This window comes from Actinia tenebrosa, unplaced genomic scaffold (genome assembly GCF_029948245.1).
Source record: "Actinia tenebrosa isolate PJP-AT-01 unplaced genomic scaffold, QUT_ActTen_1.0 PGA_scaffold5__44_contigs__length_20552954, whole genome shotgun sequence".
NCBI lineage: Eukaryota > Metazoa > Cnidaria > Anthozoa > Actiniaria > Actiniidae > Actinia > Actinia tenebrosa.
Window position 1 is genome coordinate 16,828,211 of NW_028292582.1, and position 27,068 is coordinate 16,855,278.

A 27,068-nucleotide genomic window follows, 5' to 3' on the forward strand; every position below is an offset into this window, starting at 1 on the left:
ATCTCAAGTCCACTATCAACAGTTATCAAGCGGTTGAAACACGTAAAATGTATCTACTAATAATCCTTGTCGGTCTCAGCTTTGTAGCTTTTCAGGTGACTAACGTTATTGAAAGAAGTGTATATGAGGATCTTTGAAGTAATAGATCAAAAACGAGTGCGAGTGTTTGATCAGAGCACCCAAACACCTATCCTCCTCAGCAACCGTTCTTAGCGACACTAAGAACGGCTGCTGAGGAGACTACCAAACACCAAGAAACAGATGAAAGATGCTTTTTTCCCCGAGGTATTTGAATGCCCTGATAGTCTAACACGAAGCATGAGTTTTTGAACTACCTTTTCAAACTCATTTTTCATTTGCTTTTGAATCTCGTGAGGCTCAGGAATAATTTAGTGTCATGTAGGTGTATATAAACCATAAGATGTAAGCAAGAAATAAATGGAGCCCAGAACAGTGTGGCCTTTTCGCTTCAATGCTTCTTCTTCGATTATTATCTTCGATTTTATACTAATTGTTTTTTTTTTCCTTTTTGTGCTTTTAAATTGTTTTACTTCTAAAGTTAGACCTAGCTAGTTTTTAAGCACATTCGTTAGAAAATTAGAAAATGGCAAATATGTCACAAAAGAAAAAGAAAAGAAAATAGAACCTCAGACACACCCTGATAGACCAACATCTGTGTAATTACAAGAGTGAAAAAAATCATACCACGTTGAGCTACTGATTTTTCGAAACTGAGTGAATTGTATCCAAAGATAAATGAAATATGTAATAATTGCTCTTTAAGCTTTCAGAGAATGCATACTTTAAGGCTGCGTTCATAATGTATGGTGCGGGGGGGGGGGGGGAGGGGGGCAGCAGGTGAAATTGAGAGGGGATCGGGAAAATTTTGGTAGGAAAAAGGGGGAATGGGCAAATTTTTATCAGGAAAATGGGGGAGGAGGGGTTCACCATTGTTGGAAGAGGCTACAGCCCTTGCTTCGGGGGGATTATTATTTTTTGCATGACTTTTAAGGGGGGTGCTAAGAATTATTCTGGACATTTCTGCCCCCCTCTGCCATACATTATGAACGCAGCCTAAGGGGAATTTGATACGAATTTAAAAACGCGCTACTGGCTTACAAAGAAAAGAACCCGATTGTGTCAGGTGTATCCTTAAATCAATTGATCACAACAAAAGAGTTCAACTTTGAAAATTTTATTGTCTATTTTAATAACTATTCTATGCTGCTTGCTTTGCATACTCTTCCAATGAATTTTAACGGTTCGATTTTTAAATAAAAGACAACAATCCAAAACAAAACGTACTTTAACTTTTTTTCCTTCTCTTTCTATAGACATGTTAGCAAAAGGAAAATCCATCGCATATTGCGATATTCTTTTCTTGCATAAATAAGCCTACCAAAAATATAATTTCTTATGCTTTATCAGTGTTCAAGACACCTGTTTATAATATATAGTTTACAAAATATACAGACATATAAATAGCATATAATACAGAAATGACCAGGAATGCTATGATATGAGTGTCTGCTAGAGTATAGCTATCATTTCATATACTGACATCGTCGTGGGGGCTACTGTCATGTTATGATCATGTGTGTCAGGTCCTTATTGCAACTGTCATCAGTACTGCTAGTATAGCTATCACTACATATACTGACATCGACGTGGGTTACTGTCATGTTATGATCATGTGTGTCAGGTCCTTATTACAACTGTCATCAGTACTGCTAGTATAACTATCACTACATATACTGACATCATCATATAGTGGGTTACTGTACTCCTCTTCTATATCATCATCGATGCCCATGGCTGCCAACACATCGTAGTACGGGTTATCAAAAGCAAGAAGATGGCTGCTGCCATGACTCAAGCAGGGTTGTAGTTCAAATTCTGCGTGGTCTTTCTTGGATTTTCTGTATCGAGGGTAGCCTCGTTTGATGATGTGGCTGTATCGTAACTTGAACATGATCAAGATGGCAATGACAAGAAAAATACCTACGATGAATAATATCAGCTATGATAAATAATCCATTGCATATGTACTAAACTGCACGATCTTTTTAGGGTTACTGCTGTTTTCCATATTCTGCGAATTTAGAGGCATTCCAACGACTTGTGAGACCGGTTTTCACTGCCGCCAGTCAAAAAGATCAAAGGTACCGACCGATTATTTTTGATTGACGGCAGTGAAAAATCAAAGTTCAGCGTGCGGCTTAAAACCGCAGTAAAGAAAATCAAAGCTATTAAATTCCAATTGGAATCCACTGTTAATCCCATTATTAATTGTTGTTATTGTTGTTAGTAGCAGTAGCAGTAGCAGTAGCAGTAGCAGTAGCAGTAGCAGTAGCAGTAGCAGTAGCAGTAGCAGTAGCAGTGGCAGTAGCAGTGGCAGTGGCAGTGGCAGTGGTAGTGGTAGTAGTAGTAGTAGTAGTAGTTGTTGTTGTTATTTCTACGCATAAACATGAGCGCTATTAACACGCGTTATGAGCGGATACTTTAACTCCTCTCCTAATGGATTTTCATCCACTCAAGTGTTTGTTTCAACCCTTAGAAGAATTTGTCGAGAAGTGATTATCTAACGTATCCCCACCCCACCCTCCTAGGGTACAACTCACCAATAGAAACACCAATGATCAATGGTAGGTGAACCTGGACCTTGGAAGGCTGGAGGGGAGCATACAATTTTCCAGTATAATACACCGCAGCAATTTCCGTGGATATTTCAGATTGCGGAACATCTTTTAATACCGCCATGACAGACGTACTGTTAACCACAATATCGTCGTCTAGTAACACACAAAACACACGTGTTGCTTCTACAACTTTTGACACCATGACTGAACCAATGCTGATGATTCTTACTACAAAATCATGCCTAGCTGGAGACACAGTAGGTTTAGGTGTATTTAGAGACTGGTTGACAGGGGAGTCTGTGAGAGCATCCAGAGGACTAGCCTTGGTTTTAGTATTCTGCTTGACTTGGGAAGACACAGGGATCTCATCGGGAAACCATGAATATTTATCGAAGTATTTAAACATTATGGCTTCAATGCCTATTCTGAGGTCCTTTAACCTCTCAACATCGTTAAACATATCCATCGTATCCATCACAACGATAGGAAATAACCCATGACTGTACTCCAGGCAAGACCCGTACACGTGGTGGCAAAGCATACTTTTACGACATGCACATTTTTCTTTGCAGTGTAAACCAAAGTTGTTAAGAGGGCAGTCGTCGTAGCATTCGTAGCCATGGTAGCCTGGCGTACAGTTGCAGTTGCCGTACTGTTTGTTGCAGGAACCAGACACATGACGTGAGCATGCTGGGCAGTCCATCTTACAGTCTTGGCCATAGAACCCGTCCTTACATTCCTGTGTGTCAGAAACAAAGTAGGTGTGTGTGAGAATAAGTGATTGCAGGAGAAGAAATACATGGAAGGATGTACTCGAGTAGGCAGGTAAGAAGAATGGAAAGTAGAAGAGAGGGAGGAAGGTACGTAGTATTCTATATCATATGCTATACAATATATGGACAAATTTAAGATTACCTGATCGCATCTTCGATGGGTGTATCCTGGCATACAGTGACACGTGCCATCCTTGCGATCACATCTCTCGGTATGACTAGGATTACAGTCGCATATCTTGACACAATTTATACCATAACGACCCTCGAGGCACGTCTCTGTACATCGTTGACCCTTGTATCCAGGAGCACAAGTACAATCTCCTGACAGGAATAATGACACATTCAGACTAATTAAAATAACTATTCCTTGGAGAAAAAATGGAGAAAATGGATTTTTTAAATCCATTAGAAAAAAAAAAAAAAAAAAAAATCCATTAAATCCATTCACTTTAAAAAGTGAAAAAAGAGAAGGGAGACTAAAGAAGAAGGCAATTTTTTATTCGTTTGGAAAGGATTGGGATTCCTGTGGTCATGACCATTCTTTTGTCCCGCGCATCATTCACAGGATTCCCAATCCTAACAAAAGAGGGTTGTCAGCAGAGGAAGCCATCTAGAATGAAGGGTAAGTTACCTGTAAAGCGGTTGCATTTAGCACCATTCTCACACAAACACTTCCTGGTACAGCCGGGTCCAAATGCCCCTTCATTACAGATCTCAGTACAGTCCTTGCCCTTAAATCCATCAGTACACGTACATTCTCCTGTCCTGTGATCACAGTGGCCTCCATTCTTACAAGAACAGTTCCCTTGGCAACCATCACCATAGCTACCCTGTGGACAACGATTCTCGCACAAGATACCGGTATACCCTTTTAAACATGAACAGGTCCCATCTACTTTGCTGCATACTCGGGTATTGTTGCCGATGCATTCACACGTGCTGTTACATTTGACACCGTAGAAACCAAGTGCACATTTCTTCTCACATGAGTTTCCATGGTAACCAGCAGGACAGACGCACGAACCATCCAAGGCCTTACACATGCCATTATTGAGGCAATGGCACTTTTGAAGGCAATTTTTACCGTAGTACCCTGACTTACACTGTTCTAGACATCTGCAAAGTAATCACGTTCTTTCATTATTTTTCAGAGTTGTACTATTTGATTTTTATCGACAATAAAACTAAATAAATGATTTCGCTTAGCGGTTTGTATCAATCAGCTGGACATATCGTGTGTATTTTACATACCCTACTATCAACCTCTAGCAATGGGCAAACAATTCCCGTCATGTGCTACCACTCAACTACAGCATGTTGTTGAATCTTTTCATTTCCATGAGAGCAGGCAAACAATGCTATTTTATCAAATACTTTTTTTCTCTGTATAACTTGCCCGTCAATTTATAATTTTCAAAGGAGCGGAAATCGCATGTACGTAAACAAATGATTGCTTAATTATAATCAGACAGCAAGCAAGAATCAACTGGTATGGATTGCGTCCTTGTGAAGATATATATTATATATAAAAAAGTAAAAAATCCATGTTGAACACCTTATTGATGGTTTTCAACCAATCCCAAGAGAATTAAATGACAAAAGACACAGCCGCCATGTTGGAGGATATTATGTACTTATTGACTGAGTGGGAGGGCCGTACGGGAAAATATTTGGCTCGAGGTGCTGCCGTAATGACCGACCTAACTCAGTTAATAAGGATTTTGTCATATGATCCTCACGAAAAGAAAAATAATAAAATAAAAGAAAGAAAGAAATAGTAAATAAAAGCTAAAAAAGAGAAAGCGCGCGGATTCGACCAAGGCCGTACGGATTCGTACGGCCCTGCTCGCTCAAAGTCGTACGGCCCTGCTCACGTCATTTTCTCGAAGGTTTTTCTAAGAGAGCGCGCCCGAGCAGATACGGGTCATATGATAAAACAAAAGGATTCATTGACAATGCTTTTGTTAAGGTCCTCCAACATGGCCGCCGTGAAAACCGTCAGTAGGAAATGATGGGCTAAAGGTCCAAAACGTCAGCAAAGTTAAGTATCGCTTTTTTCTACAGTGTTCAATATACATTAATCCTTTTATACGTCAATTGACGTCTCCATAGAAAAGCATTTTGGGTTTACAGTTACCTTAACCCCTGGAAGCCTGGCTTGCAATTGCATGTACCGGTAACATGATCGCAAGGCCTTGAGCTGTCAGTCACGTTAAGACCACAGTTACAAAAGCTAGAACAGAACATGCCAAAGCGACCAGGTGGACAGCGATTAGTACACTGGGCACCCATCAAGCCTGGTTTACAGGTACATCTGCCATCAATGTGATTACACGTGCCGTCATTGGCACACTGACAGGCCTGGGAACACTTATTGCCATAGAAACCAGATGGACAGGGCTGGGTACAGGACAGACCCTGCCATCCTGCTGGACAGCGACAAGTACCAGTAACTGGATGACAGTCCTTGCATTGACACCTTTGAAAACAAAAGAAATTCGAGAGAGAATGAAAATGGGAAAGATATGAAAAGGGTAGAGAAATTCAAGGCTGCAGCCACTGTTTAGCACAGACGTTGAAAACTGGATTCTCAAGCTCATTTATTCTTGATTAATAAGGACAAAGCGAAGAAAATCGTTTGGATATGATTTTTTAATTAGCATAACTTTTGAGAAAGCGTATCTTACTCACGAAAGGGTGTTTCATCCGATATTCAAACACCTCGAAGGTGGTTAAAAAAGCTCAGCTACGCCTCAATGTTTCTCAGTGAAACACTCTATTACTTATATTACTCACGGAACTGCATATTCTAATGATATAACATACTAGGGAAGTCTTACTTTGCTGAGCAGTTGGCTCCATAATAACCAGAATCACATCTAGTGTCACATCTGTCCCCCATCCATCCACTATGACAAGAGCACTGACCAGTAACAGGATCACATACACCTCTCTCTGAACAACTACACCTGAAGCCACATCCAGGGCCATACCACCCTTTACGACATGTTCGTCTACATTTGTAACCATGGTAACCAGGAGGGCAGAAACAGGATCCGTTTTGTAAATTACAAGTACCATTTGCACATGAGCAGGCCTGGGAACAGTTGTAGCCAAATCTACCCATAGGACACGCTGTGAAAGATGTGATAATTTAGAAAGAAATATAAGACTGCGAAGGCTATCTTCAGACATGTTCGTTACTCTGACTGGTGATGAGCTTACAAATCATAATTTGTGCAAACATATTTTTTTACGTTTAAAGTGAAACGTTGCTATTCAATAGGCCAAAGGTTATACGCTTGATTTGCAGTGATCTTTTCCGAAATGTTGCTAGCAATGGAATGCGACTCTCAACCAATCAACTTCAAAGAATACTTTTGTTTTGTGCAACCCCACCCAAACAGCGTCTAGGCTTTAGGAAATACCGATAATAAGGCTTTTTGCTTATCGAATAAACCTTTCGCATTTGTAAAATGCCGATGCATTCCTTGACGACAACGTCATTTACTTAGGGTTAGCCTTATTTTAGCGACAAAATATTCACGATTTAGAGTAAGGTAACACTTTGAAATTCCACGAACCTTCACTGGAATACATGAATGTTCTACACAAAATAAAAGCTAGACCTCACCCCAAAAAGAAGTTTACTTACGTTTATCGCAAATGGAACCAGTCCATCCAGAACTACAATCACACGAGCCACTGTCTGGTCTACACAAACCATGAACACACTGACACTTGTGTTGACACCCCTGATCATAGTACCCTGATGGACAAGACTCTAGACACGCATTACCATGGTAGCCAGCATAGCAATGGCATTTCCCTGACGATGCGTCACACTTTCCGTTGCTATGGTAACAATTAGGGCATGGTGCGTTACAGTTGTTGCATGTTTGGTTGCAGTGTTGTCCCGTCCATCCTGAATTGCAAGTACAGCTTCCTGTTACTGGATGACAAGAGCCGTGGACACAATCACATGACTGATTACAGTTAACCCCCCAAGAACCTTGACTACATGGAATATCACACTTGAATCCTTTCCATCCTTCTAGACATCTGCATGAGCCTGTCTTGGTATCACAGCTGCTGGATGTTGAGGAGTCACAGTTACAAGATAACAGGCAGTTTGAACCATACAAACCAGATGTGCATGGTTTTTCACAGTGTGATCCATGAAATCCTGGTAGGCATCTGCATGTTCCATTAACCTGAAACATCGATGAAGATCCTCAATACATAGTTGCCACTACATAGTGTGACGTCTATTAAGGCTTAATTAAATATACAAAATCGAACTGGTTCATAGATACAGTATTTAAAAAGCATCATTATTTTACTCATGGTTTACATGAAAGCTATTTAAAAGTTTTAATTTCAAAATGGCCAGCATTTAGTATTACTAGTAACAACAAAAATACTCAAATACCTTACCTGACGTCATCATCATCAACATTTTGGAAGTATAAACCTTCATAACTTAGAGACACATCACTCAAATCAAGAAATATTTTACCAATCAACTATTTACTTTATGCAGAACCAGTACTGAATGTATTGTCAAAGGGTTCATTTGCAATTTAATGATTTAAAATTAACTTACCAATCTGAGCATAGTAATGAAATAAGATCGAATGAGAATTTAGAAGTTGCTTTTTGCAGATGGACGAAAAACCGGAGAACAAGGAGAATATCATTCTTATGTGGAATCATTGATAAATTGATGTATTAGAATGTAATTAGTTACTTACTGGATTGCACCATGCACCATTTTTGCATAGGCAAGTCTTAGAACAGTTGATCCCCCATTTGTCGTTGCTGCATGAAACACTACAGTCCACTCCTGTCCATCCTGCATGACAAACACACCCTACAGATGTCTTACATGAGCACTGACCAGTGACAGTATCACATACAGCTCCATTCACACACGAGCACTTGAAGAAACAGTTGTGACCCCATGTTCCTGTTTGGCAGGGGGTGTCACAAAGCTGACCCTGCCATCCATTACGACACAAGCACTTGCCTGGTGACGGAACAAAAACACCTTTACTAAAGCTCTTTTACATTCTTTCAGATTTATAACCCAGCCCCTTATAGTGTCACATATGGGAATCAAACCCAAGACCGTATGGTGAGAGGCGGTTTCTTATGCACTAATGTCCCTTGCTTCTTTTAATATCATGGCGTAACAAGCATTTTGGATCAACTTTGAACTACACTGATTTTTCTTCACCTGTTACACCATCACAGTCAGCTCCATTCTTGCATAAGCACTTGTTTTGACAATCAACCCCATAGAATCCCTGCCGGCATGGTTGCTTACACAAAACCCCAGTCAGCCCTGCTTGGGTACAGGTACAAGATCCATCCTTTTGTGAACAAGAGCTGTTAGAAGCACACTGACAGGTTTGGCTACAGTTCCATCCATACGTCCCTGTAGGGCATTTGTTATTACAGTATCTTTTGAGAGAGACAAGTCCATGTATGAGTTAAGCAGAGTGCATAGAACTATGCCAGAAGCATGCCCCGATTCAGAAAAGCATTTGACCCTTTTTCTGATCGCCAAAGAACCTAAAGCTTAGTTTGGGAGAAAAATCTGCATGCATATTTTGGAAAGCAGGGGATAAAGTAAATGACAGCCGGTCAGTCACTGGTCATGATTACTCTTAGCTCAACGTTATTATTGGAAATGACAGGCAAGGCAAAGATTACTTTGGGGTGTGCAGCATTGCAATCCAGACCTCGACATCTAACTTTGGAAGGAAATCTTACCTGCCATAATAGCCACGATCACAAAGACATTTACCAGTTGTGCGATCACACATCAAGGCTGAACTTGAACAGGAACAATTTAGACTGCACCCCTGCCCCCACGTGTTCCATGGACACTGCTGATCACAGAATTGGCCCCACCAGCCCGAGGTGCAAGTGCAAGCCCCTGTTGCCTGATCACAAACCGCTCTATTTTGACACTGACATTTTTGCCCACAGTTGTAACCATAGTAACCAGTGTGGCACTTAAACTGACAGTTTGTGCCATTAAACCCAAGTGAGCAGTGGCACTTGCCCATCACCGCATCACAACTACCACGCCCATTACACTGACACTGCTTTGAACAGTTGTAACCATAGCGACCAGCTGGACATGACTCTTGACAAAAGTTACCATAGAAACCAGGCGGACATGAACAGGAGAATCCTCCATTTTGGGATTTTTCAGTACAAGTTCCCTGGTTCTGACATGGATTAACCGTGCAACCGTAGTGTTGACAACTGGCACCATGGTAACCACGATCACAAGTGCAATACTCTTTATCGGCTGAATCATTTGAATAGAACTTTCTCCACAGATCTCCAACTAAATTCATAATAGCTGGAGTTAGTTTGCACATTATGTTTACCCATTTTGGACCATGTGTCATTCCCTTGAACATTATTTTCTTTGTTTTCCATAAATAAACCGCCTACTCGTTGGCTCATGTTGGCTTAGTTGGTTGGACGCCCGACTATTGTGCGGGTGGGGATGAGGGTGGGGGTGGGGGTGGGGGTGGGGGTCGCCGGTTTAGTTGCGATTGTCACTAGTCATCCTCTCTAAGAAAAAGTTGACTTATTTTATTTAAACCAATTAGTATAAATCTACTAATAGGTCAAATAAATAGATATTAAAAAGAATTGAAATTAGGTTAAAATAATTTAATGTTTGGTGTTGTTTGCTTTTCAAAACCGGCAATTTTCGCTACCAGTGGTCTATCACTAATAGAACATTATGATATAACTTTTATTACGCGCGCTCTGATTGGCCAAAAACCAAAGAACTATTGAAGAAATAGAAAACGCGCGCGCGTGCTGTGTGCTGTCATAAAGCACGCGGGGGTTGGCAGAACACGAGAGAAGTGTTAGGAGAAGCACGACTCGTAGCGGAGTGCTTCTGGACACTTCTCGAGTGTTCTGCCAATCCCCAAGTGCTTTATGACTGCACACAGCACAGCAAGCAAGTTTTTTATTTCTTTTATAAAATACAAATTACAATAATAGATAGGAATGACGCAACGGAAAGTGCGCGCGCGTGCAATGTGCTCTCATAAAGCACGCGCTCCAAGCCAATCAGAATGCGACATTCATAACAGTTATTTTATAATTCCCCATGGGCTGCATGCTCGCGCACGCTGATCTCAACGGACGCTCGCCTTTTTTCTCTAAATTTTCAAATCCGATGGCGTCAATAGCGCGCGCACGAGCAAGGTGAGTGGTTGAAAACATGCAAGCTTTGAGAGCTGAATGTAATTTAACGAAAAAAAATATATAATAAAATAAATAAAAGCTAATATTTACTCACATGAAGTGTTTTATACGTCATCCGAATTCTTTAGTAGTGATTTCGAGCCATTTTAGCGATTTTTTTTAAAAAATCCCCTTCCTCTCTATACAGGTGGTGTGCGACACGGGTTTGCAAAGCATGATGGGTGAAAACGTAAAATGTGCTTATTTGCTTCTGACCGTCGTAGTGTACAGAGCTCCAGCTGCTTCTTTCGAAACTGAAAATTTACGGTATTTCTGATGTCATTTTCAGAAGTTAAAGATCTTGCAAATAACCCACCCCTCCCTCTCCCAGTAAAAAAGAAAAGAAAAAGCTAAGCAAAGTTCTCCATGTTCAATATAATACGTAAACTCGTACAAAAGTTTGAAAAGTTGAAAAACTTCACAGCTTCAGCTTATAAATGGCTTTGGCTATTTTTACTATGAAAAAGAAAACAGTTTTAGAGTCGTTTAGATTCAAAGCTAACTAAGATAATACTGGCCTTTTGTGATAGTTCAACCAAATAACAATTGAAGAAATAGTTGAATGTAGTTTGATAACATCTAAGTTAAGTTAAGGTATGAGAACTGGGTAAAGTTGCTGTCGTTTCTACAAAATTTATTTACACTGTATCCAATACACCTGAAATAGTACTTCGCAATAAATATATACATAAAATTTCCTTTCCAAATTGCATGTTCCTTTCCAGATTAGTTTCTCAAACCTTTTTGAAATTTTCAATCACTTTTTTTACGAGTCCACTCTTCGAGTTGGTTCCCAAAGACAAATCCTATCAATTGAGACTCCTCATAGTTACATCGAGACATCAGACTTTTGAAAATTATACCTTTTTTGCTGTATAAAAGGCATAAATTCTAGTACATATAGCAAAACATTACGACTAAAGTTTATTCCTTTCTTTGCTTGCTTTTAGAAAAAGTGCGGTGTCAATCATTAGATGTCACTTTTGACAGCTAGTTTTCCAATCAAACAGCTCGTCAAAGAGGTGAATCACGACTGCAAATGGGTTCCCACGTTTGAAAAAAACAGTTTTGAAATTAGTAAGCGGCAAAAAAGTGTGTTTTTTGCAACGTTATAATAAAAAGAGTATTATTTTATCAAGTACATGATACTGCTGTGTATGTTTAAGGACTTCTTCTAGATTTTTGTTGGTTTCCAAGTCGTAATTTCGGGAAAAAACTAGACGTTGTACGGTGCTTCGTCTTTTTGATGTTGATGTGTGTGGCAGTACAAATACACTTGTATACGCTTCAAGTAAAACTAAAATATCAGAGAAACTAGAAGAGGTCGACGCGGGTCGACCGGAACTTTTCAATAGGTCATTCTTCACTACACTTATTCTTAGTCCATTCAAATCCTAAATTAAATGATTTGGCCTACAAACAGAAAGGAAGTTTTAGGAACTTCCGGTAGAAGAAAAACTAAGTGAAACGTAAACAATCACTTTATAAACTTCCCACTTTCAAGCGAAGAAACAAAAGATATTTTGTTTAGTTTTACTTCAAACTTCAACTATCAGTAGGAGAAGGCCTATCCTTTCCATGTCCTTGCAACAAGCTCTTAATTTTTTGTTTCGAAGAAATAGAGAGGCTTTTTCTTCAGCAATAGGAATTTGGAAAATGCAGCGTGAATAAAGCTGTCAAAACAAGTCCAACTTTTTATGGTTTTAGAAGGATCTTGGTCGATTTCTATCGATATTTTTAACAGGTGACTGAACCAGGAGTATGGCATAATTTTTTCGTTAAATTACATTTAGCCCTCAAAGCTTGCATGGGCTTCCTGTGGTGCGTCTTTAACGCCATGGGCGCGCGACTTTCTGTTGTCTAATTGATAACTAGTACTGAGCTCATGAAATCAGAGCGCAGGATTCGTAACCGTTAAACAAAGAAAGTAAACTTTAAGGAATGACACGTGGTCTGAAATGGGAAAACATTATACCAAAGGGTCTAAATAAAGTATGTGGGTTTGAAGGGGTAGCCGAGTATTCTTTTCATGTGTTCTACAGCTCACCGAGTGTTTATATCACAATACAGAGACATAACAGCCGTTCCATATTTCTTGATTAAAATATTTTTGAACGATTTTGCGGGAGCGTAACTTGGTCCTCTGATATAAACACAGTAGCCAGCCATTCAGCGCATGCGTTATATTTCAAATATCTTACAAATTATAAAAGTCTAGATGAATAAAGTATGGCCTTACCAAAATCGCAAAACTAAATATCGCCGAATTAAGTAGAAATAAAGTGTGTACATTAATTTCTTACTTTTCTGTTTGATGATTCCATAACTTTTTGGTTTGCAGTTGGCATTTTTACCGCAATCTCTATCCCCTGTACAAGGTTCGGTATTGTGTAGCTCAGGCCCTGACGAGGCGCAAGCAGAACTGGACAAATAAACTCCATATAATTCCACCCTCAAACAGATCCAGTTCTTGTATGACACGGGGTAGATAAGAGCAGCTCTCATTGGTACAGCAAATGGCAGCTCATTCTCAACTACACTGAAGGAATCTAAGAAAAGAGCATCCATAATTGAGCATCTTGTTACTGGTTTGATTGAATCAAATTTATAATTTATTCTGTACCTTATTACGCAAATTTTTGCGACCTTTTAATTTCGCTCTTTCGAAAATATCGTTAAATTTAAGTGCTGCGAAGATGTGAAAATATTAAAAATCAGGGATGAGAGGCTGTTATTGAGGATCAAGACAGGTACTATAGATTCATACAGATCAATACTGAATGATTAGTGAGGGGACATAATGTTCTATTTTGTTTTCACCCGCTTTGGGAAGATTGTCGATAAAATAGTAACAGTATTCCTTATATGATCAAAAGCAATACGGATTTATCCACATTCTCACCATTGTTTGCTTTGAAGGTCCTACGTCCTGTCCTGTCACGATACCAGGTAAAGAAACCCATGCGACCATCATCAATAGATGTTTTCAATTTGAAACTGAAAATTGAAAGACAGTTATAAGCTTACCAAAGATTTCACACAAAATGGGAAAAAGTGGCAAATAGTTGTTTGATAAACCTTATACTATTACATCATCATTTAGCTTGGCGTGTCCCTCCCTTTTGTAGATGTTACACTGGTGATGAAATAACATCCCTTTGCATTGAGGGATAGCTTGGGTATTTACGACGTGTTTACGTTTTACTTTAATGGTTAGTTGTTGATTTTTCTAAAATCTAATACTTATTTTTTTAACTTTAAAATAAATTCTTGGTACCCTCGACTTGGTACCCTCGACTCTCCACTTGGTACCCTCCCCCTGGTATTTATATCAATGGCGTATCAAATTTGCTTCTCCTTTGCATGCAGATCGTATATTGGTGAAGAAAGAGCTTGTTTGTTCTATGATTACTATTAACTAGTCTTACTTGCTATGTTGACGTATACAAAAGATAATTCATCATATTATAGCATATATGACTATTGGAGAGCTGCCGTAGAAAATTCCTTACTGCGCTTCCTACGTATTTTTTTCTACTCTATTAATCGTTACCTCAGAATTTACGGTAATAAGTTCATGTTCTAAACGAATATAATGCATATATATGTATTGTTTTATATTGTATGCATTGTCTTGTTTTCTATTGTCGTTCTTGTTTCTAAAACATTAACGTACTACCGAATTTACGAAAAAGGAATTGGCAGCTTATTCTTCGTTTGCAGCAACGTGTTTTTTGCTGGTGCCAAGATATCCTTTGGTGCCAATCAAAAAACAATCCTTATGACCATGAATAACTACTAGTTATTCGATTTTGAGCAAAAAAGCTGGAGCATTAGAGAATTTCCGATTTTTTAGAATAGATCGCTGGATGATATCCAATTTCATCCAACATGGTGGCCAGAATTTCAAAAAAATATTCAATGACAGAAACTTATCAAATTCAAATTCTATGTTCTATCATCAATAAAAAGGCTTTACTAGAAGGATTTAAACATTAAACCTTGAATATCTCAATTTTCGAAAAATTTACTGCAACTGAAAGAAGGCTGAACATTTTTGCATGGTAGAGTGAAACTAAATAAGTAGGCTCCTTCTTTGACGTTATTCGTGTCGGTCTCTTAAGGTGCTGACACACGGTGCAACATTGCATGCAAAATTGCACGAAACCGGACTGTTGCAGCGTGTATCTACCCCAAACTTGTTGCATGCAACAAATCCGAAGTTGAATCGCGCTCTACTCTTGCAACATTGCGCGCAACAAATTTCATCATATGAACATGGCTGCAACATTACCTGCAACATTTAGAAATTTCCAGCCAAACAGCTTGCACCAAATTTATAACTTCTGACCATACATCTTAACATAGCAGGCTGACACAAAAGATGTTGCGTGATTTTGCTGCAATGTGTGTCACCCCGATTCAAATTTGTTGCTTGCAATGTTGCGTGCAATGTTGCACCGTGTGTCAGCACCTTCATCCCTTCCCCTCCTCTGCAAAGGAGGCTCAGCTACTAGATTAGCGAAGCGTAAAAATGACACTAGTTCTAGGTCCCCCTCCGCATCACACGTCGAACAATACAATGACTAGCAATTTCCCCGCCCTACCTGATTAGCGCCCTGATTATATCTTTATATAAGGGCGCTATATAAATCATAAATCATTATCATTCTTGGTGAGAAACATAGGCTCTGGGTACGAGATTGGATAACAGAAGAACTATGATAAGGCATGCATACCTGGTGACCCAATAGTTATTAGACTTCTGGTAGATATCCTTACCACCCTGGATAGCAATCCTGGATACGATGGCCAGTCCAGGTAGTTTGATTGCAAAAAATACATTAAATATGTTGCCTTCTGTGGAGCACCAACCCTCTAAACAAAAAAACGATAATTTTTTCAAACCCTGAAACATAACTTTTAGGCTGATCTAAGTGAGTGAAGAGGTAACTCTAGTCTCCTACGCAGCCGCTATTAGTGTTGTCACGCAACGCTCATTTCCGCTACTTAGGGGAAAGAGCGTTGCGTGACGACACTAATAGCGGCTGCGTAGGAGACTAGAGTAACAAACTCAGTTGTATCTAATTGGAATCTATTATTATTATATTATGAACAGGTTTGGGGAGGAAAGAAAACCAGTGCAAAAACCCTTGAATCACTAATCGTAAACATTTATTGGTACACATTCACAAACACACACACATACAGTATGCACAATGTATCAATAGGCCTATTGTTCAATGTGTTGGGTTGTAATGTTTTCCACTTCACACCACCTTAATTTGTATATTTTTGTTTGATACCATCCATTTAATTTTTTTCTTTTGAAACTGGTAAAAAAATGAATTATTAAGGGAATGACCAATGGGGAGAAATGGGGATAAAAGTAGGTCTAGAAGAACCAATGTTATTTGCCCCCTAATTCGAATGAGCATATTACACATGAAAAATGCTCGTTATCAATATTAAACTTATTAATATCATTATTATTAGATATTAATTAAAGTCTTTATTACCTGGGCTGTTAAGCCTTCCAAACTTTGGCTTTGGTGATGAACCATAAATTATGTTAGTAGATAAGTAAGAATCAGGAATCAAACGGCTCTCCATGCCAAGGTCTACCCAGGTTGGTAGGCTGACAGGTGATAGGACTACTTTGTTAAAACGAAAGTTTCTCTTGATTTGACGGAATGTTATAGTGTGATCCCCAGGCATCAGAAGAAAATTCTATTTAAATAAGTACATTTTGATTATTGTGACTGTTATCTATTTCATCATCACTATAATCAGCATCAACATCATCATTCTATCAAAACCACCTACAGCTGTATACTATCCCTTTCTTTACAAGCTATGAATCTATCAATATTATTATCATCATCCTCATCACCATCACCATGAATCCATCAATATTATTGTCATCATCCTCATCACCATCATCATGAAACCATCACTATTATTGTCTTCATCCTCATCACTATCATCATGAAACCATCACTATTATTGTCTTCATCCTCATCACTATCATCATGAAACCATCACTATTATTGTCTTCATCCTCATCACTATCATCATGAAACCATCACTATTATTGTCATCATCTTCATCACCATCATCATGAATCCATCAATATTATTATCATCATCTTCATCACAATCATCATGAATCCTTCACTATTATTATCATCATCTTCATCACTATCATCATGAATCCATCACTATTATTGTCTTCATCCTCATCACTATCATCATGAATCCATCACTATTATTGTCATCATCCTCATCACCATCAACAGGAATCCACTATTGTTATCATCATCCTCATCACTATCATCATGAATCCATCAATATTATCATCATCATCACTATCATCATGAATCCATCACTATTATTGTCTTCATCCTCATCACTATCATCCTGAATCCATCAATATCATTATCATCATCCTCATCACTATCATCATGAATCCATCAATATTATCATCATCATCACTATCATCATGAATCCATCACTATAATTATTATCATCTTCATCACCATCATATATCATGAATCCATCACTATAAGTATCATCATCATCATCACTATCATCATGAACCCATCACTATTATTATCATCATCCTCACCACCATCATCATGAATCCATCACTATTATTGTCTTCATCCTCATCACCATCATCATGAAACCATCACTATTATTGTCTTCATCCTCATCACTATCATCATGAACCCATCACTATTATTGTCATCATCCTCATCACCATCATCATGAAACCATCACTATTATTGTCTTCATCCTCATCACTATCATCATGAACCCATCACTATTATTGTCATCATCCTCATCACCATCATCATGAATCCATCACTATTATTATCATCATCTTCATCACAATCATCATGAACCCATCACTATTATTATCATCATCCTCATCACTATCATGAATCCATCACTATAATTATCATCATCTTCATCACCATCATCATTAATCCATCACTATAATTATCATCATCTTCATCACCTTAAAACACTCATATAATTCATAAGCTTATGGTGCAATTGGAGCAACCATACACGTTACGTGCATGAACCTTTATACCCGATAAAGTCCTCTTCATTAGTATTCAAGTGATTTTATATAAAGACACATGTGATCTTTATATAAAGACCACTCGAATACTATGAGGATGACTTCATCAGGGATGAAGTATGCATCCAATTTTATAAGATGAAGACAGAGCTTCATCAAGGTCATAGTCAACCCTAATGATCTTTGACTAACGTGCCTGTCTTTGCCTTGGCACGCAATATCCAACGTGTGGGAGCTTCTATTGAATCTGGTTGCGCATGCCTGTGACGTCAAATCTCTATCGAAGTATAAAAATCCATGTTCGTGACGTGTATGGTGGCTCCAGTTGAACCAAAATCTTATAAATTGTTCATGAGTGTTTTAAGCAGTTCAAAAAACTCGTAGGTCGTGTTTTATCAGGTATAAAAGCACTCGGCTACGCCTCGTGCTTTTATACCTGATAAAACACTCCTACTCGTTTATTAAACAGTACATTATCATGAATCCATCACTATTATTATCATAATCCTCATCACTATCATCAGGACTCCATCACTATAAATTGTCATCATCCTTATCACCATAATCATGACTCCATCAATATTATCTGTAATATATACTGTATTCCAAAGGTATTCCATTGTGGGAAAAACCACCCATTTTTTGGGTGGACACTCAAGCATAGCCAGGATCAGTGTATCATTATAAGTTTTACCACTATTTTTGTCATCATCATAATCACAATCTGAAATTAGTTGTTACCTTGTATCGATAGTTGATCCAGAGATGATGAACTATTTTCTTTGCTGTATGGAACTTATGCCAGTCACCATTATCTATCCTAAAGGACACTGCATTATGAGATTCATCGGTGTTATATACACTCATCCATAAGCAATACTGTGCTGGGTAGTACACATGCACAAAGTATATGCCAATAAGATCATTTGTTTCACCATCTGCCTTGACAAATGTTGCTGTTCCCCTTTGTAAAGAATATGTTACATTCTCTTCACTGTATGCAGGCCCTAGAAAAAATGCAGTTAATATGTGTCTTTAACCAAATTCAAAAATGCATTTTTTCTTATCAAACTTATATTAGTTATCTATCAGTGTGAACTGAAGTTGTAGTGTCCTAGTTGCAATTTTCAGTTGGTATGAAAGGACAACAAAAGGGACATAAAGCTGCATGGTAAATATACCACCCTAACTGAGTGAGGGATCCTGAGGGTACATGTATGGTAAAGTATAAGGACAGTGTAGTTATGAAAAATAAAGATCTATTCCATGCCAGAATGGGAGATTGCAGCTTAATGGGAAAAAGGGGGGTTTGATGGTGTTCCATAGCCCCATCATAAAGGTGGTTAATTACAATAATCACTTCTTTATCCCCCTCCCCTAAGGGAATGAATTACAAGAGACCCTGAGTAGGCATATTTTCAATTTTCAGACCATGTATCCTTTCCCTGAGAATAAAGTTCTTTATTTGAGGCTGGAATATATTTTTTTTACCAGCCAAGCTAATAAGGGGCTGGCTAAAAATGGCTGAGTAATAACTATTTGTTATTGCAGTTGTTGTTTTTATCATCATCATTATCATCATCATCATCATTTTATTCTAAGCTTATTTGACAAATTATTTTAGGACTTAATTACCTCTTAACAGTGGTGATTTAATAATTGCAGTTTGGTCACACCCAATCTGTGGTGCACTCTTTGATTGGCACAATGTTGTATCTGTCACATTGAATGAAGCTTCACACCAGAGTTGAATATCATCAATAGCAACATTAGCAAGATTGCAAGTTCCTCCTGGACACACCTTACACTCAGCACAATCTGGACATCTGTTGCATGAGCTTGGTCGTTCTGGTAGTATATGAAGGAAGCGGATACCATATACTTTATTGTATTGCTCCAGGTCAATGTAAGCTGATCTCCAAAAGATTGGACCCTGGTTGTCTGACATTTTCCATCCTACAAACAATCATAACGATTAAAGTATCTTGTTAATATAGCTACGAAATTTTCCGATATAACAAACACTCTCATTGGTTGAAAGATGACCACGTGACACTGGTTAAATTAAATGTTTCCCGACCCGACCTCGCCTTCGCCTCGTGAAACATCAAGACTCTCAGAAAAACAAAACTAACTATTTCCCTCGCAACCAGACATTAAGCGTATAATATCCGTCTGTCCAAACAATCATATTATATTCCTCCAATTGGCAATTCAAAAAAAAATAGAAACTTATTTATCATTTGTCTCAATAGTTTTAATATCTATAGATAACTGATTTTTTTTTTGAATAAAGTATAAGCTAAAAGACATAAGTGTTACACCAAATATTTGTGTTCAATCAAATATTTATTTTAGCTTTTTTAGCTATTATAAGAATTACTACAGTAATGATGAAAAGGTAAATTATACACCGTGAAAAGATGAAAAAACTTACTGACATTTCGGACGCTAGTCCTTCGTCGGAGTAAAAGAGAAAGAGGTGGTAGAAAGGAGTGTATATACAATAGAATAAGACAAAAGAAACCAATGAGAACAAGGTAGGCAAGGAAACAAAAACAAACAATCAAAAGACAAAAGAAAAGGTTAGTTGAAAGTAAAGTGTTCATTAATCCCGTTTGGACTAAATAACCAAGAATGAATTAACTTAATTTGGATTAACTTATTAACTTATTAACCAATGCGTACGCTTACGTAAGCGGTCACGAGGCAGGTATAGGATACAGTAGTTCGTTACATACGATTGGACCGTTGGTGACAGCAGTATTTTTGGCGTATCAAGCCAGCACATAACAGAGCAGACAAGTAACAGTTTAAACAGTTTCTAACAGCTAAAAAAACACCAATATAACGGAGTCTAACGGCTAAAAAACCACCAATTTTTGTCCTAGCGCCCTTGATTGAATGACTGAATTTAAAGTTAAAGTCTTAATTATGTTCACCAATAATACTACTGGTTATATATGACTTCGTGTGTGATTTAATAAACAAATGTGAAAACTAAACATGTTTGACCAAAGCTAGTTACGTTGTTATCCAATTATTTTGCAACTGCTTGGGTAAAAATCTTGGCAATGTACTTATTGAATGATAAGTAATGTTGAAGTTAAGTAACTGAGTGGTATTCGTAATATGTTCATTGCACACATTGCATTAAATCAATTTTGAGTCACACTAAATGAAAGACGTACGTACATGTAGGAAGTCTTACTTTTTTAAAGTGTACAAACTTTATACAACAATGCTAATTCAAAAGCCAATTTTGAAGTGAAATCAACATTTAGTTGAGGCCAGGTTTTACTGTAAATCAAGGGAGTTTATAAATGGAAAGTCTGAGAAGATTATTTTTACCACGATCGGCATCTGGCACAGGTTTTCAAGCTATCAAGTGCTCCTCTCTGAGCCATGTCTAAGCATGCACTGACCATGCTCTGAAAAATCTTATGACAAACACAATCGAGATATTTGCTGGCCTCTACTACACAGAGATCCCAACATACAGTAACAAAATGGGGACCATCAAGATAAGTAATGCTGCTCGCCTATGGCTTCACAGCAATTACATAAATTAAGCTTATTTTTGTGATGCTGAGGGATATGTTCTCGTAAGACCTTATTTTCACTCCATTTTAATTTAAGAAACTAAAAGAAACATTCAAAAACTAATAAGAAGGCCATATTTATGGACAAAAACATTTAATTTTGCATTTAATTTTAATTTAACTGAATGTAAACTTTATTTTTCAAAAACTTTTGATCAATGCATTAGGTAACAATAAACACAACACAATGGTGGTGATGGTGATGGTAATGGTGGTGGTGATGGTTGTGATGATGATGATGATGGTAGTGAAGTGGTGTAGATTAAGGACTGGGGTAATGATGATGATGATGGCGAAGCAGTTGAGATGAAGGTGGTGAAGTGATTGTGATGATGATGATGATGAAGATGGTGAAGCTGTTGTGATGATGATGATGATGATGATGGTGAAGTGGTTGTGATGATGATGATGGTGATGGTGAAGTGGTTGTGATGATGATGATGATGGTGGTGATGATGATGATGATGGTGAAGCGGTTGTGATGATGATAATGATAAGAAGGTGATGAGGATGATAAGTCAGATGATGGTGGTGATGATGATGGTGAAGTGGTTGTGCATGACGATAATGATGATGATGAAGATTGTGATAATTATAACAGAGATGATGATAGTGGCAAGGGTGATGATAGATTTCATTTATGGTATCAAATGACAGTCACAACTAAGTATTGACATCTATATGACCCTTTAATGTTCTAAGTGAAATGGGACAGCCATGGTTTATATACTGTAGTCATATACTGTATACTATAGTTATATACTGTATATGTGAGATCTGAGCCATAAATAACAAAATATCTAGTAAACATTTGCAGATAGTTTAAGATCTTGAGTGTTATGGTCCAGTAGGGTTGTGAATGGTTCATTTGCTGTCATTAATTTATACAGATTATTTACATACCAGTGTCCTTCCATTCACCCCAGTCAGTGCTCACTTCTACAGAAAGGTCTCCTATATCAGCCCCATACATGCTCCAATAAAAACTGAGGTGACATCTACTGGGCCCTGGTATAGGAGGACTGTCCAATGAACCTGAAACATTACATTAAATGTCTATTACTTGTATTGCACACATTTCCCATGCACTTGTATGATCAAATGTGCAAATTTCTATGACGACATACCATATAGTACACTGTACATTGATTTTAGCGGGGATATCAAAAAACAACAACAACAACAAGATATTCATCTAACTCACTGCAGATAGAATTGGAATTTAGCTGGCTAGGTTTTATGAACCGAAACAGGAAAATAGGGGAACCTGGAGAAAAGCCTTCAAATCAAGAGGAAACCTGACAAACTCTACTCACATGAGATGTGTGATGATTACAGGAGTTTAATCAAAGACCCCAGGGGGGAGAGGCAAGTGTACTACCACTGTCCAGCACACCACCCTTGATTCCCAAATAATAAGGTACCTAGACTAGATCCCATTTATCACAGTTCCTATCCACCTTTATGTGGTACTAACCACTTATTTATTGATATTGGTAGTCATCACTTGAATTTCTTGATCAGTAATTAGCATTAAAAACAGTGGTTATAACTTCATCACACTAGTGTTTGCTAATTACTTACCTTTTCCAGCTGGTACTACTCCATCAGAGTTGGTGTATACATAATATGATCCTCGTGGATATCCCCACATTGGGCCACTACTCGGTTTATTTGTAGCTCCATTTGTTCTTTTCCAGCTCATCTGTATTTTCGTTAATGAAGTTGCCTTCCATCCACACATGCCTTGTTCAAAGTCACAAGATCCTTCAGGTATAAGTTTCTTGGAAGCCACTTGACAACCTAAAAGATAGGTCAAAATTAAAGCTGCTATCAGTTACTATCAAAACTTTAGCCTCTGTCACTCAGTAAATACTGGTTATGTTAGAACTATCATTTTCATGAGAAAACTACTGTATTTTCATAACTAGATTGTGCACTACATACTTAATACTAGTTACACAATGCTTTTGAGTGGCAGTACCATGGACTATCCCATGCATCACTCTTTTGTGTGTGTGTGTGTACAAACAAACCTTTACAATAACTACAGATAATTACCAATATGATGATAATGATGATAATGATAAGGATGATGCTTTATATAGCGCCCTTTCTATATGGGCATAATTAAATGGCACTTTACATTGAGTTTTGAATGACAGATTGCTTTTATGCAACTTACAAGCACGAGAGATGGTTAGTATGAAGTCTAGGACAACTTTGTGCATTTGAATGTTGTGTCCTTAAGTTATGAAGGTTTATACTTCCATTATGAGTGTGATGTCACCCCAGGCTTTTGAGTGTATTTGTTTTAATTTTTAATACTAAACACTAGTCATTATGAGACATCAATTTAACTATAAACATCAATTGTGTAAACCTTAAACATAATGATGATGCATTTTAAAATATGCTTGAGTGAACAAGTCAAAATTTATATATTATCTAATGAAGCCTGGGGATGTCACAGTCAGTAACATAATGCAAGTATAAACTTTAATAACTTAAAGATGCAACATTCAAAATAATGAAGAAATATTTCACCATTCAACTACTCACTTTATGTAGAATCGATACCAAAAGTGTTGTATCAGGGGTTAGGTGCATTTTAAAGGTATCGATTGTTTTTGTTCAATCTAAGGGAATATACTGAAGAAATAGAAAATGTGTGTGCATGCTGTGTGCAGTTATGAAGCATGTGGGGGCTGGCAGAACACGAGAGAAGTGTTAGGAGAAGCAGGACACAGCGGAGTGCTTCTCAACACTTCTTGAGTGTTCTGCCAATCCCCATGTGCTTTATAACTCCACACAGCACAGCAAGCAAGTTTTTATTTCTCTTCATAAGATACAAATTTCAACAACAGTTATTTAGAATAGGAATGACACAACTGAAAGTGAGCATGTGTGCTGTATGCTCTCATAAAGCACAATGCTTCCATCCAATCAGAATGTGAGATTTATAACAGTTATTTTGATCTACATGTACTTCTGAGGCAAAAAAGAAAGAAAAGGTCTAATTAGCAAATATTTTCTTTCAGCAAATAATAATAATAATAATTGAAATTAAAATTAATTAAATTAATTAATAGATTATAATTTAATGAATATTTTTAATCTCTGAACTAAAGACAGACTGACTAAGAATTACAAATTACTGTCTGTTTTTTGAATGTCCCTAGTACTATGTTAATCAAAAATCCTTCACTTGTGCTATGCCATATCAATTGAAACTACAGAAATAATATTTTCACACACATCTCAAACTGAAAGTGTAATCATTTCTAATAGAATAGTTAGTTTTGACAAAACAAAAAATACAACAAAGAAACAATAGAAGAAGTAGCAAGTAATATTCGATTCAGAACCGTGACCTTGGCTTTAATTGATTCTATTAATTAATGCTAATCACTAAACAGGAGCACTCTCTTAGTGTTTAAGTCACTCAAAAAGAAAGCTTCAATATCTTCCTACATAGACCCTAATATGTTTTTATGACAAATTGCACTGTGTTGTATATGGTCTATCACTAGTAAAATAACAATATACAAAATCAATATATCCATTACAGGTGCTACTGGTGGTTTAAATGTATTATTCATAAGTTACAGGTGAATCAAAAACATATTCTAATAAGGGTTATTGTAAGATTAAATTGAAATGGTTTTAGGGCAATTAAAATTCACAAAGTAGTTCCAATATCAATCAAAACTGCAGCTTAAGCTTCAAAGAACACAACTTAATGTACCTAACTATAGCCTGGGGGGAAAGCTATATGGTTTTTGAATTTTTTGAAAGTGAGAGTAAGATTTTCATTTTATCATAGGCTATCAAAATATTATGTAATTTCAATTGAATCAATATTAAAATAATGAAATAAAATGTGCTCTCACAGGTTCAAATTCAATAAAGAAAGAAGTAAAAAAAGCAACTGGCAGAATCACTTGTGTGAGATAATGCTCCTAGCACTCTACATGTATCTTACTTATTAAATACTCTCAAGAAAATATTAGTTGCTAGGTAAATCTCCTAGTTACCGCATGCTAATGGCAATTTTTTTTTCCAAATTAAAGATAAAAAACAAGTTTGACAGCATTCCCACTTTTTAGACAAATGATAATCACTAAATATTACTTTAGAGATAATTTAAAGAACTTTACCTGTGCTGTGACGTTGTTTTTGACCTTGATTACATATGCTTGAACACTTAGACCATGAGGATGTTAGCCAGAAGTATGCCTCATGGTTGGTCTGTATACAAGTATTATTAGTGAATGCAGTTTCAACTGTTGGTACACACTTGCTGCCATATACCAGTACTCTAACTTGTACTTCGATTGCCCCTTCTTGGAGAAATCTATTGTCACCCCATCCTTTATTTATCAGTAATGCATAACCCTTTTTGGAGTTATCATTTTGACTTGGTGCCCAAAGACGGACATAATTATTATTATATGCAAATGTTATGCCTCCATAACCATTATTACTGTTGTCGTCTGATTGTACTGATCCTTGCCCTTCAAACGTAAAGAGGTTATTCATCCCCCTAAGGGCTTGGGCTTGGACTATCACAAATTCTGGTAATCTGTTCAAATTGTGATGAATTTCTTTAAATGAACTAGACCCTCTCTGAGCCTTGAAATTAAACCAGTCTGTTTGAAATGAGGGTACTGGAAGCATATTGACCCAAATCTTGACATGGATGCGACATCTTGTCTCTCGCTGACTGTATGCTCCACCGCCCCACCCCCTGTCAATCAAAATACACCCAGTATTCTTAATACCAATGTCTGGTGTCCACAGACGTATAATTCGTTCATTATAAGCAAATATGACCCCTCCATAGCTGTCATTAGGATTCGAATTTTGTGAGAAGCTGACAGCATGAAACCAATACCCTCCATTAGGATTGTCTTCACTGTTGACAGTATTTTCAGGCGATACTCGGACCAACACTCTGTCAGGAATTTGGCGTAATTGATGATCCACTTCTCCAAAGCTTCCCTTCTTCGTACCATTCCCTATAACCGTATCAATCTGAAAATTTGGGTCGGGACCAGAGGCCCAGATTTCAACCACGACTAATGCTTCGTCTGATTGTTGAGAATATAGTCCCCCTCCCCAGCCATCCTTGATAAAAATAATATGTCCACTAGGCTGACTAGGAGCCCATACGCGAATGTACTCTGAATTATAAGCGTAGATAAGTCCTCCATATGAAGTGTGACTTGAGTCAACTTGGTTAACCCCGATTCCATTAAAACAAAAGCCCTGATTTGCTCCTGTTTTTGGTTGTGCATAAACACGCACGTAAAAAGGTTCTTTTCCTAAGCCATGGTGAATCTCTTTGAATGACTTCAAACCTTGTTGAGAGCGTAACGTGAAGCTTGTGTTAAAGTCTGGTTTAGGAAAAGCTGCTAGCCTATTTAGGCAATTATTATTAGGAGACGATAAGATTTTCACCGGAACCAAAATCTTAAGTATAAAAACAAATGCGATACCACGGATGGCATTCATAAAGACCAAATGGAAAGAAGTACATCGACTGTAGGCCAGTTCTTGTAGAACATTTGGGATTCGTGTAAAGGACCAGAATGCCAATACTAACACGTTACTTGCACGAGGCTACTTAAATCCTTTGGACTCACTCGTTGTTTTTGCTGAATATTCAA

At 37.6% G+C, this 27,068-nt stretch overlaps 1 protein-coding gene across 1 annotated transcript; it reads right to left on the reverse strand.

Annotated features, from left to right (window-relative positions):
- Positions 1-1,179: 1,179 nt before the first annotated feature.
- Positions 1,180-27,066, reverse strand: LOC116294592 (uncharacterized). Its single transcript, XM_089037399.1, has 19 exons — positions 25,557-27,066; positions 22,981-23,199; positions 22,300-22,431; positions 19,430-19,750; positions 18,536-18,801; positions 16,222-16,432; positions 15,442-15,580; positions 13,605-13,699; positions 13,006-13,251; positions 9,194-9,779; positions 8,655-8,881; positions 8,170-8,444; positions 7,071-7,629; positions 6,256-6,550; positions 5,553-5,894; positions 4,047-4,531; positions 3,555-3,736; positions 2,622-3,378; positions 1,180-2,001 (listed from the first exon to the last, which is right to left on the reverse strand). The coding sequence occupies exons 1-19, from the start codon at positions 26,911-26,913 to the stop codon at positions 1,679-1,681; spliced, it is 7,017 nt and encodes a 2,338-aa protein (XP_088893525.1). The 5' UTR covers positions 26,914-27,066; the 3' UTR covers positions 1,180-1,678.
- Between the last annotated feature and the right edge of the window lie 2 nt (positions 27,067-27,068).

Coding starts and splice junctions, on each gene's coding strand:
- LOC116294592 (XM_089037399.1), bottom strand. CDS start 26,913: ATGAATGCCATCCGTGGTATCGCATTTGTTTTTATACTTAAGATTTTG. Junction 6,551..7,070: donor TGGTTCCATTTGCGATAAAC/GTAAGTAAACTT, acceptor CATCTTTCACAG/CGTGTCCTATGGGTAGATTT. Junction 4,532..5,552: donor CCAGGCTTCCAGGGGTTAAG/GTAACTGTAAAC, acceptor ATTACTTTGCAG/ATGTCTAGAACAGTGTAAGT.